This window comes from Fragaria vesca, linkage group LG3 (genome assembly GCF_000184155.1).
Source record: "Fragaria vesca subsp. vesca linkage group LG3, FraVesHawaii_1.0, whole genome shotgun sequence".
NCBI classification, from domain to species: domain Eukaryota; kingdom Viridiplantae; phylum Streptophyta; class Magnoliopsida; order Rosales; family Rosaceae; genus Fragaria; species Fragaria vesca.
This window is the reverse complement of record NC_020493.1, coordinates 20,888,375-20,901,601: the sequence shown is the minus strand read 5'-3', so window position 1 is coordinate 20,901,601 and position 13,227 is coordinate 20,888,375. Positions and strand designations below refer to the sequence as shown.

The window sequence follows — 13,227 nt, the reverse complement described above, 5'->3', positions numbered from 1 at the left end:
TTTTTTTATTTTAAAAGAAGGACGATAAGATAGCCATGTTTGTTAAACACGAGAGGAGGTATATATAAGAAGAGAATACTTATTTATCGCCTTTTCTTTTCAATGTTTGTGTCTATATTTGTCATTTTATATCAATCATTAACTGAAAAAAAAAAGAAAAAAAGAGAGGTCTAAATACCAAATTTGGAGGTATGAATAAAACCTCCCTCGTAACAAATACGTTGTTATACAATTCTCGGTCGGAGACAACTATATGTTACAGAAGAATAGAGGCCCGCCCCTTTTTCTTATCTTTATCATCAATAAATTTATCAGCAAAATCCTCACATAAAAATTGAAGGACGGATGTCTTGATTTAGCAACAAGATCAGTAGAAACTAATGATACCTGGGAAAAAGAAAGAAGACAATTTGATACATACGAGAGCAATACCCATAATAAGATGCTGACATCTAAAAGCTATAAGCTATTGTTTGCATGGTAGTGAAAATCATTAAAACTATAAAATTCCAAACTAGCTGTATCTTAAAAGTTCAGACACCTCTCATTGCTTTCAAAATTTTGATGCACTAGTTACTAGTCGGTGAGAACTCAAAATATTGAAACTCCGATTCCTTCTCCGAAGCACTTTTCAAAGCGGTCACTGATGACGATCAAAAGCTAAACATCATCAATTTTTGCAACAGTACAATCTGGCTCTCGCAACGTACTATGCTCCATCTCTTGCAGTGAAGTCAGCATTTCTGTGGCAATTGAGGTCTGAATTCTGGTTGTATCTCTTACTATTTGACTGTATCAAGATCCTTTTACTCAGTGGATATGCTACTACAGATTTGATTAACCTGGTTAAAATGGAGACTGGCACAATGGGCAAGTTGATTTATGAGAAGTTGAGAACCACTTGTAGAGGCAGGCCGAGTGGAACTTGTGCTTGCAGGTTTTGCATGCAAGACGAGGAAGGGCGTGGTTGACAGTATGGATGACACTGTAACATATAGGACACTCCTCAACACCTTCAAACTCCTTGTCAAAGTTGCGCTTCCATATCCGAATAGCTTCTGCTAAAGCTCCATTCTGCATTTAACCAAATAAGAAATTATCCACATTGTTTCTGTGTTCCCTTCTAATAAACCTATTCATGCAATTCTATTTCTGATCCTATGCTTAATGAAAGAACAAGATCATCAATTCCTCCTTCCCCAAACACCCTTACCTTTCATAAAAAATCGTTAACACAAAACTAAAATTGTTCAAAATAACCAGCCTGTGCTGCTCTTGTCTACATATATTCTTATCTCAAATTCACAGCAGCAAGATATTGATCCTTTGACGTTCTGCAATTAGGCAGAAAATGGACAATGACCAGCAAACATAAAGGTTAAATTCAATTTACCTGATTCCGCACGAATGATGTCATAGACATTGACCATTTCCTCTGTTTTGCTTCACTAATACCTAGACTCCTTGTACAGTCAACATCAACTGGCCGTAATGGGTAAGATGAAGGAAGACGAATTACAAGATTCATTGCAGTTTCATCCTTTGTATAAGTAGCAACAACCTCATTTGCTGATTTGCTTACAGCAATGGTGAAATTCTCGTCAGCAATTTCATCCTTTTTAATCTGCACCAGAATTGAAATTCAGAGTTGAATTACCCCATCATTACAGTAACAAAAAGTGTAAATACGATTAGGTTATAGTTTATAACAGTGGGTATTTAACAGCTTCGGCATCTCAGAAACAATGCAGAATAACCTAATGCAAAGCATCTGTATAAGGCTATACATACCTGGCTTAATTCGCCAGCGATTAGATGTGGGCTGCACCATGCTCTTGTGAATGATTCAATTCCTGATAATGTTGAGCGGTCACGTAAATCATTGGACCACTGTCTTACATAGGCGGGAAGAATGTGGAGCATCCGACCAAACATTGCTCCAGCAAGTGAAGCCATTTTTAGTGGTTTAACAGGCCAGAGAGATTGTACAGCAAACAATAATGAACCAGTTCTAATGGAACGTGTTGCTGAAGCTGCAGCTTCTGCTATACCAGCAGGAAGTTCTTCATCTTTCTTCTTAAGAATCCACTGTTCTAGAGGAATATGCTGGAAGAGGCAATCTAATATTACTGAACTAGCAGAATCTTGTACATACTGGACCAGTCTCTCCCTCGTAGGAGATGACGATGGTAATGACCCTAAATGTGATAACAACAAGGACCAAGCAAGGAAAACATGTACCTGAAATTTTGAAAAGGAATCAATTTTTGCACTTTTATTGAGAAGTAAATACCAAGCAAAAGATATAATTAAATACAATGCACATTTACCCTTTGATCTGCCAGCAAATCCATCTCGAGAACATTACTAGGCAACTTTTCAATCATGCAAGATATTTCAGCTCTCAAATGAATATCCGTTTCTGTTGACATGTCAGGAGGGGATAACACCTCTTCATTGTTACTGACACCATCCAAGTAACTTTTGTCTTCTTCAACAATAGCCAGGGGTAAAACAAGTTCAGTTGAAAGAATAAAGTAAGCAGAAAACTGCAACAAAGGAACTGATTTGGCAGAAAAGAGGATAGCATACAAAGAGCTTATGGGTCCTTTGCTTAGCCCCCAGAATTCTACTGACTTCACTGCCCTATCTATGGCATCTGTTGACGAGTTGACAACACTTGAGGCCACCAACTCCCAGAAATAGGAATGTTCAAATCGGGATGCGGATACAATAAATGCAGCCTCATGACAACAGGAGCTTGCAATGGCCTCAGCAATACCCGTGCAGAAAAACAGTCTAAGGATGCCTTCTAAAATTCTATTTTTGATGGGGTCCCATCTTTCTGTTCTCACAGGATTCAAGTTATCTGCATCTTCTGCCTGTTGGCGACCAAAAGATCCACATGACAGAGAAAATGATAGAAGGGCATTTTTGGCAATGTCCATAGGAAAGGGATCTGAAACGAAAACAATTTTGCCAAGGTTATCAATGAGAGCATCCAAGTTATCAGAAGTAAAGCTGCTAGTGATAGTGTCGTTGACATTTTCAGCAATTTCCTCCATCATTACAACGACAGTCTGCAGCCAGCGTCTTATCTGAGATAAGACAAACTCCCAGTCTTCTTCATCAAATTCTTTCCAACAATAACCAACTGAAACGACCATAAGCTTTGATAGCAACATCTGAACAACTGGAAGCTGATTAATTACAGCTGATGTTCCAACACCATGTCTCTGCTTCCGAAACAATTCAAGTAGGAGCTTTCTCTCTACCAAGCTAATCCTTCTCTCCAGCTTTGGTGTTTGTATGCCTTCCACTACACTAAAGGGATAACAAGAAATAACCAGCTGCATCCAATCTTCCATATCTACAAGATGAAATCAAAAGGAATTAACACTGGTTCTCAGCAGATTATAAAGTATATCAGCAAGAACCACAATCCCAATCACTCTTTATCAAGGAGGTGGAAGCGCACCACTTGATGCTCCAGAACAGGTACTGCTTATAAAAAATCTGAAGTTTTTCTACTTCTTACTTAACTAACCATTCAATTAGTGACTTGAAATTGAAGATATAAAACTCAAATGTAAAAGAATTACTGAATGAAATTATAATTACATGCATTTACCTTCTCCTGTTTGCCACGTAATCAAAGGTGGAAATGATAGAGCTTTTCTAAGCCAGCCTTCAATAACATCGTGTATATGATTTTCCCCAGAAGAATCATGTTGAGCATCTCCACTAGAGTCATTAGATCTGATGCTTCTTTGACTTAATGGTAGTATAAGAGCATTGACGATCACAGGAAGAATCCTCAAACAGTTTGCATTTGTTGCTTCTCCAACATAAAGTTTATTTACAAGCAGTGCAAACAGCTCCATAGCTTTCTTGTAACCCCATATATTATCATTAAACAAAGTTAAAAGAAAAGCTACAAGAGCTCTTAAGAATGGTTCTTCAATATCCTCCACCTCATCACTTGAAGCAGCACATAAATAGACGAAATTCTGTGCAGCACATCCTCCCTGAACAAGTGTACCATCAAGTAAAATGTTGAAAATAGAATCTAGCAAGCTCTCCTGGGAAGAGAAATTTTTACTCTTGGCATACGCGCTTAATGAAGGTAAGAATGAAGCTACTACACTTCCTCCTGGCCACTTCCAGGAGCATAATATTTCAGCAGCAAGCCAAGATCGAGTCAGGTTTTCATTTGTTGCTTCCTCAGACAGAGGGAGAGCATTTCTACCACAACTGGCAACAACTCTATCAATCCCAATTTCTGATATCATCTTGTCAATAAATGAAATAAACTTCCGATGGCCAAAGTCCTGCATTTTGTCAGATATTTGTAATGTGTAAACCTCTCTACAAATCCGATAAAGATCACATAATCCATCTAAGATAATTCCAACACAATTTCAAGTACACTTTTTGAATAAACACAAGGAAAAAGCCAGTCTCACTGTAAGCAATGAAGCATCCACTAGTCTCAATGATAAGTTAGTGGGCTAACTCTTCTAAACCTGTCTGGTGTATGTATCTATGTAAGACATTTATCATGGAGCTTTCTCATTCAGCAGTGGCCTGGTTGTGACGGGCAGGACATGTACATACCAATTATTTTAGGGATACAGTTACAATATTTACAATTGCTCTTTCCTTATTGTGCACCTTAGAAAACCTAGGGTTGGGAATGAATCAATAATCATATGCGCACAAGCATCAAAACAAGTAGCAATAGAAGGGACCCTAACTAACAGAGTCAGAGAGTGGGCATCTAGTTAAGATTTATTTCCTTACTGTCCCTATAAGAAAACCTAGTGTTGGGGTTAATCAATAATCTAATGTGTACACGCATAAAAATGAATAAAATCCAACTAACCAACTAGAACTCAACATATCATGAGAGAAACAGACACAGAAAACATGAACCAATAAGGCAGCAATATGTCAATTCAATAATTCCCACTCACTTGGATAGAGAAGTCTTTGGCAACTGTTCCCTCTTGCCTGCTAAATTCCGGAACTATCCACAAAGGCCATCTCTCACCTTGGCAGAGAAGTCGGTCCAGCAGATCCTGTTCCTCAAAGGGATCCTCAGAGAGACAGTCCAGAATTTCAAGCATCCACAAGCAGCACAGTGACGTGAACTTCTCTGTGTCCATTTCCTCTTCATTGAAGATGGCGGATCTCATGCACTGAATCAATTTTTGTCCAAGTGCCTTTCGATTGTGTAAACTGAGTGTTTTCCAGAATTGATTACCTAACTTACATCTAAATGCATGGAAAGATTCACCAAATCCCAGCCTGGCCTTCAATATTTCCTTTGATTTATCATCAGGTCCATCATCTATCATTGTCAGTTCCAGAAACTCCCAATCAATAAGAAAAATTGCAGCTAAAATAGCTGGAGTCAGCCCACTTTCTTCACCAAGTGTCTTCAATGAATATAAGCCGCCATCAAGTACTTCAAGAGCAAATTGAGCCATCTCAAACATGCTCACTGAACTTTCAAATTCAGACCCAATGGTGTTTGCCCCAGCAGTCAATAGATTGGGCGTCAATAGAGAACCTGCATCCCTGACCCAAGTAAACGAGGATGCCAGAATAAATGAAAGTAACTTCTTGAAAACCTCTTCAAATATCAGGACCAACGTATTTCTTGACACCAGAGAAATTTGATTGCTCTTTGTTGGACCACCAACAACAGTACTGCAGATAAGGAAAAAGTAGGTCATGAACAAAATACTTACATTTAAAGCATTCAAATGAATATTTCTGTCTATTATACAAAATAACCACATAACATCTCCCATTCCATATTTACCAGCGGGCTTGCAATATGAGATACAAAGAAATCAGCACCATCAATGTTCTCCAGAAAAGTAGTCAACCCAAGCAAAACACAGACTAAAAAGCTAGACCTCTATCGGATGAAACTCAGACAAAAAGAAATAATTTCGTTCATACCACAAAAATTGAGAACTAGAAGCTCCGAAAGGAGGTGAGGATCGAGCAACAGCAACCACAGTTGACTCTAGAAGCTCGTGATGCCAATGATCTATGTTGCCCATGTTCGTGCAGATAGAAATTCCTACTTTCGCTTTTGTGATTTCATTTCTTGCTTTCTCTAAAAGCATTGCTAAGATAGTTATCCGGTCAGAATCCAAAGAGCAGGGTGCAGATCCAGAATACTCCAGGTTAGTAGCATATCTGATAACACTATCCCACTGCTCAAAGAAATATTCATCATCAAGCAATGCAAGTAACAGGTCAAGACGAGCACTCAAAGAGCAACTATTCCCACTGAGACACCATGGAACAAATGTTCCCTTGAACATTTGCAGGAATGTTTCTTCCTCTAATGCTGTATCACCCTCATGTGGAGACATATTGTGAATACGAAGTTCGTGGATTATCTTATGTGGCCCAAATACAGAAACAGACTGTGCTAGAATCTTCACACAACTTGGTGAATCCTGGTGTCAAGAAGATAAGATTAAAGGCCGAATATCAAACTTTACAAAAAACATATTAGATAAATTTACAAGTATATATAGTAAATTTATTGCGGCTAAAAAATAAATGAAGTTCACATCTAATTAACTTGGACACATCTTTGTGTTCCTATTTACCATTATGAACAAGCTGTTTGACTGGGAAATAAAACTATCAGAAAGTAAATTCAACAAGTTGGGCCGGAAATCTTATATAGCACTGTAAGTTGATGGTGGGGATGACATAATGTAAATATAACTCAGTTTTCTGAAAAAGGGTCCGGATCAAGGGACACCATATTTTACATAAAATTTGACACACCTTATGAACCATTAAATTTTAAAATGTTCAATGGCTCAGATTTATTATTTAAATGATGTCAACACAGGTCAAGTGATGTGGAAATTACATGGCATTACAAAATTGCAGTATAAGATTAAATTCTATTAGGATAAAAACACCACAAAATTAAAATTTGGAGAATCAAAATAAGAAAAAAAATCTAAAATCGAAGAACAGTATAAGAACGACGACTATTCTTATCAATATTGTATTGTAAACGATCAAAAGAGAAAGAAAAAAAATAGGTGATCCTTGTGGCATCAATCAAGACAAGCCATTCACTGTACCAAAAAATGAGATATGTGGAATTAGCTTTGAAGGCTTGTTAGAGACTTATGGAAAAACTTTGATCAAATTAAAGGCTCGATGATGGAGGGAGTTGAATTCTTCTTTTCTTCTGGGTTTTAAAGTACATGTAAACCCTAAATTCATATGAAAGGTTAAACCTTGAACCGTAAAGAACGATTATTTTGTTGTTATCTAATTACATTGAGTTATATTGAAGATCGACATAATCCAATTAGATTGGTAAAAATATTCATAGTAATCTTCTTCAACATATTGATAAAAAAACTGCAGTCGTTCTTATACTGTTCTTCTTCTTCCTTTTCTTTTTTTATTTCTCTTTTGATTTTGATTCTCCAAATTTTAATTTGTGGTTGTTTTTTTTTTTTTTTTTTTTTTCAATAGAATTTTATCTTATATTGAGAATATGTAATGCCATGTAATTTCCACATCACTTGATGTACTTTTGATATCATTTAAACAATAAATCTGAGCCATTGAACATTTTAGAATCTAAGGGTTCACAAGGTGTGTCAAATTTGTGTAAAATATGATGGCCCTTGAACCGGACCCTCTGAAAAATGAGATATGAGATGAATTCTAATACTCCAAAAGTTCCCACTCATAGCTGGACCACTCAGAATGTAGTCTGATGCCACAAACATGTGCATCACAACTATATTAACAATTGTAAGATCTCCAAGAAACACTACAACAACAGTAGCAGAATTGAGAAATAAAAACATGTATCAAGCACGAGAAGATATTTTTCAAGGGAACTTACATGTGATCTCATCACTGCAAAGGAATTAGCCAACATTGGTCCAACTAGAGAAGCCAAAGGCCAACCTCCACCATTCTGCATTGAACATTCCCCAAGTAATGATATAAACTGTGTAACTCGTTCTGCAAACTCACTTTCTTTTTCCAAGTTACTAGCATGCTGAAAGAAACCACGACAGTTTTCCTGAAATTCTGCAGCGAAAACTGAGAGCAAATCATGCTCCAGCAAATGAATGCCTGAAAGAACCGCAACAATGCAGTTTGCCAACTCATTAAAGTAGCTCATTGGGTACGTGATATTCAAAGTTTCAACAGTCTTCTTGTTCGAAGTTAAATCACTTTCACAAGAATCTGCTGATAATCCCAGCGATGTTTTCTCCTTCTTTCTTGAGCTACTAGAGGAAATGTAGTCTTGCCACAATAGCTTTACCAGAACACTTTTAACAAGAGTTGCTCGAAAAGCACTGATGGAATCCACTCCATTGCAATATCTGGTACCAAACAGGGAAAGATTTATAACCAGTAACATATGAAAACATCAAACCCATATTAACTGTTGAGAAAATAAACACACAAGCTGAAAATCCACTGATAGAAAAGCAACTGTGTACAAAAGAATGCAGTGAACCATGACGAAAGTAAAATAAAGGACTCCCACCTTGACGCATTATGCAATGCCCAAAGAAAGCATTCTTGAAACGCTTGAAAATATGCTACTCTATCTGCATCCAAGGAATGTGATGGATTTCTTCCCGCCCAGAGGTTCTTGAAAAATTCAAGAAAGAAAGTTTCTGCAACTACCGCTTTAGATGGCACGGTTTGTAAGAATAGAATCAAAGATGGATAAGAAACCTGTTGAGATCCAAAGCACCTATTTCTAAGGAAATCCCAAAACCGATTCAGTACAGCTTTCTGTACATTGACCGAAGTCCAACTTTCAGGAAATTTACTCGAAAACAGTAAAATTGCATCCCACATTGATGAATGACAAGCAGGATCCTTCTCCTGAAATCCACCTAATAGTGCAGCAGCAAGAGTTTTCATATTTCCTTCATTAAAGGCTTGAGGGACATTTTTTATGAAACTACTCAATACATAATATGTGGCTGATCGGATAGCTGGACTTGGGGATTTCAGGAAGTCTAAAAAAAATCTATGAGCAGTGAACATCTTTTCGGCACAAGAAATAGCAGTTTCCCTAGCCTTCAAAGCATGTTTTGGTTGAGCAGCTATGTTTACGGTGCCTGGTCTTTCTACTTGTAAGCAAACCAAGACATCAAGAAGTGTGGCCAATGCCAGCAATGATGATGATATCACCTGCAATCCAACATGATGAAACATTACATATGAGAGCATATTAATAGGCACATGTCTAATATATGACTATTTGAGGTTTACTATGGTGATGTTGATGAAGTGACATATCATAGATCCATACCTGCTGATGCATCTCTTGTAATTCATCCAGAGCAGTTCCTTTATCGGACATACTTTCTGGCGTGAGCCTCAGATTTTCTTCCAAATAAACAAAAATCTCTGCCGTGCATAAAATTAAAGCATCTAGTCTCTTTTCTGGAGCTGAAAACACTGCCTGTTACAGGCAAGTTAGGAATCAAAACAAAGGTGCATGTCAAATGTAATATCGGTGAAAAGGAGTAAAATTCATTGGAAAATCAAAACCGCTTTGGTCTTAAAAAATTGAACATGATGAAACTTAACATTTTTTTGTGTGTGAAATCGTCAGTATGAAACTTAACAAATGAGAAGACAAACTATTATAAAAATGATAGCAATCTTCATAATAATAGTATACACGAACAAATACGAGCCCCCACCATACTCGAGGTTAACAGAAGCCTCACTAGTCTAGATCATAATGCATGGTAGGTAGGGCCCCGGGGGGGGGGGGGGGGGGGGGGGAGGGAGGGGGCGGCTATTCTGTGGCTCGTGGGATTATTATAGATTCTGAACGTTTTATACAAGAGCTACACTCAACCATCTGTTCTTTTGTTGAGATAGAGATAGAAATCACAATTTCTAACTGTGAATGCTAATGTAGGTGCAGCAATGTAGATACTTTCTAAAAGCAGTTTCTGATATTGAGGACTATAAATAACACTAAATTAGGATGTACTTGCAAGTTAACCTGAAATGATCGCTTTGCAGCTTGTGAAACTTCAGATACTGGGTCAAATTGAGAAAACCACCATGGTCCCATCAGAGATTTGAGCTGTGGAGCTAAATCTCTCCTAAACAAACAATAAATCAATGTCATAGCATTTAGGCAAAACCAGAATTGATACATACATAAATGGATGTTCGTATTCAGTTGACAATTAGTCTACATGTGCAATCATTATCCATAAGCATTTCAGGGGCTTCAGAACATAGAGATTTGCCAGCTCAATACTAGATATTTTGGGTATAGCCAATCTAGGAATGAGATCTTATCACCCTTAGCCATGTGGAGATAGCAGCATCTAAACCAATTTTTGTTTCACAAACGCAGGGTGGATTTATCAAAGTTGTGGTACCGTTTTCAAGGGCCACATCACCACGCAGAGGAGCTTATCCAAGACGTAAGTGAACCAGGCCATTGGCCTTAAAGATATAACCCAAAATAAATAAAGAATTACTGAGAGTTTTCCTTAACTTAATACAATTTCTGACAGCATGCCCAAAAGAAAAACCAAAAAAAACAAAAATGTGAGAGTACACAAAAGAGTTCAAACCCAACGGCGGTGACAAGATTGTTCATTGTGTCATGAGTTGCTCGCCGCACATCCCTATTGTAGTCCACCACAAGCCTTTTGTATTCAAATCCCTGCAGAAGAAACAGCTGCATAAGTCTCAACTATCTGAAACAAGTGTGGCAAAGCTAGTGGCATCAACTGTTACTACCAAGAAATCAAGAAAAGAAAAAAAAAAAAAGAGGAAAAGGTCTGTAGTATTTTCATCATGAGGTGAGAAACTGTACCCATTGTGGAATGGCTGGTATTATGTCCTTTGTGGACTTTTCCTTCAGCAGCGTGGATAGAGACGCCAAAGCTTTAAGCTATTAATGAATGGAAATCCAGTGAATATTACAATTATACATGACGGAATCCAAACCTCAAGTCAAGAACACATTTTCAGGCACAAGTTTACCTTGGTGGTGGGATCTTTCCTTGCAAGCCTCTTCAAATGTAGAGCCAAATCACTATCTACTTCCTGCCCGACCCACACATGAAAACAAACCAGATGAAAAGGTTATTAAAACAAGAAGAAAGAAGTTAATTTTGCATACATACTCCTTTTAACAAAATTGATAAGTTCTGTATCACTGGTGATGGCCGGATTTGCCACTTGTACCCAAATGCATTCAACTAAAAGAAACCAGAGCTCATTTTGCAAAAATCTAACTCGTCATTCTCACAATAAGGCAACTACTAGCTTCAACATAGCCAACTTCCAATCACACGCCACAGAACTCTTATTGCCGCAAGACTATAACAAACGATAATGCAACTAAAACCAACAACAGAGCATAAGCACAGTTACTACTCTAGCAATCGATTCTAACTCGTTTTCCTTTAAATTAGTTTACTTCTTAACTTTCTGCATCTTCCACCACCTCCACCCAAAAGAATTTCACCGAAACCAGACTAAATCCTAATTCTTACAATCGGTAGTAATTCAACTAAACTCTATACACCAAATCCCAAACACACTGTTACCGAATTGTCATTGCAGCAAAAGACTCGAACAAGCAACACATTCAGCGCTAGTAAAACAACACTCTCAGCCCTAGCAATCGATTCGAAATCAAACTTATGGTCCTTCCATTCACATACATCAAAATCCAACACTCTCCTCATAGCAAAAAGAATTGTCAAACCTACCAAATAGGGCCGTGAATCGTCGCCGCCGGAAGGAGGAGCGTCGAGGCGAGAGCCTCCGACGTAGCCACCGAAGCCCACGGCCGCAGTAGAACCCGAAGGCAACAGCGACGCCGCCAAACTAGACAGAATTGCTCAGAATCAGCGGTGTGTCCAAAAACGACGCAGTATCATGAAAAATGTACGGAAAACGAAATCAGTACCTGCTACTGGAAGGCCGGGCCTTGCTCCTAGCTCCGTCTCCCTTCTGCTTCCCCATTATTTACTGTACAGGGTTTTCGAAACGACGTAGTATTGGAGGAGCGAGTTGCAGAGCAAACAGGAAGAGAAAGAAGAGAGGTTTTCTTTTGAGCCCTGAACGGAACAAGAGCTGACGGGGAGTTGATCGTCTTTTTACAACCGGGAACTCTGGTGCGGGGAAGGTGTATGATATGTGAGAGGCTGGGCCAATCAATGCGTTGCTGTGCCTGTATGGCTGTATGGCAGCTCGGGGTTTTTATGTCAAATACAACCGCTGAAACCGTCTCGATGACGTGGCGTGACATGAACGGGTATTAGTTTCATTATAGTTTAATTTAAAGCGTAAAGTTTGTCGAATTGCTTGCTTACTTATAGAACCCTCGAGTTAAGAAATCAAGTCTCAACTCCTACAAATTTGTGTGACTTTGAGGGATCTTTGGGTGACCAGCTGGGTTTGTCTGGATGACATGGCGTGATATGAGCGCTATTAGTTTCATTGTAAACTTAATTTAAAGCGCAAAGTTTGTCGAATTGCATACTACAGAACCCTCGAGTTAAGAAATCGAGTCTCAACTCCTACAAATTTGTGTGACCAACATGTTAGAGGGATATTTGGGTGACCAGCTGGCTCGTCTGGATGACGTGACGTGACATGAACGGGTTATTAATTTCGTCGTAAATTCAACTTAAAACGTAAAGTTTGTTGAATTGCTTACTACAAAACTCTTGAGTTAAGAAATCGAACTGCTTACTACAGAAATCTCGTAAAGTTCGTACACCAACGGCTGGAGATTAGTCCGGCAAAGTTGTTTCTTGGCAAGTTAATACATTTTCTTAAGGTATAGTTTTTAACATCCGTAACAGAAAAAAGAACATTGCGAGATGAACCCTCTAGTACAATCTCAAACTTGCCCTTAGTCTTTTTATAGATGCTACAAAATAATGCAATCGTTTCCCTTTAGGTCTGTAATAATGTCTTTCGGTCTTTCCTAGCACTGGAAATTGCAAATTGGAGGAATTTTCTGAAGGTCATTTTCAGATTTCCCTCTGTGTAGCTTCATTAGCAATTGTTGTATGTACTGGGTATAGAATGAGAAATTTTCAAGATTTGAATTTTAACACAAAAACTAGAAAATCCGATCTGCAAATTTCAGAGCTTTGCAGCATACAGCAGAGTGAAAGAGCAACTATACACGAA

The 13,227-nt window shown here is 38.2% G+C and overlaps 1 protein-coding gene across 1 annotated transcript; it reads right to left on the bottom strand.

Annotated features, from left to right (window-relative positions):
- Nucleotides 1-236: 236 nt before the first annotated feature.
- LOC101310503 (E3 ubiquitin-protein ligase listerin-like) lies at nt 237-12,145 on the bottom strand. Its single transcript, XM_004295990.1, has 16 exons — nt 11,993-12,145; nt 11,793-11,910; nt 11,059-11,121; nt 10,889-10,966; nt 10,644-10,735; nt 10,019-10,160; nt 9,350-9,502; nt 8,570-9,228; nt 7,913-8,402; nt 5,974-6,482; nt 4,977-5,715; nt 3,632-4,331; nt 2,331-3,370; nt 1,792-2,241; nt 1,394-1,624; nt 237-1,074 (listed from the first exon to the last, which is right to left on the bottom strand). Exons 1-16 carry the CDS (start codon nt 12,046-12,048, stop codon nt 847-849), a joined length of 5,748 nt encoding a protein of 1,915 aa, XP_004296038.1. The 5' UTR covers nt 12,049-12,145; the 3' UTR covers nt 237-846.
- Nucleotides 12,146-13,227: the final 1,082 nt, after the last annotated feature.

Coding starts and splice junctions, on each gene's coding strand:
- LOC101310503 (XM_004295990.1), bottom strand. CDS start 12,048: ATGGGGAAGCAGAAGGGAGACGGAGCTAGGAGCAAGGCCCGGCCTTCC. Junction 8,403..8,569: donor GCATTGCATAATGCGTCAAG/GTGGGAGTCCTT, acceptor GTTTGGTACCAG/ATATTGCAATGGAGTGGATT. Junction 1,075..1,393: donor CATCATTCGTGCGGAATCAG/GTAAATTGAATT, acceptor GGTTAAATGCAG/AATGGAGCTTTAGCAGAAGC.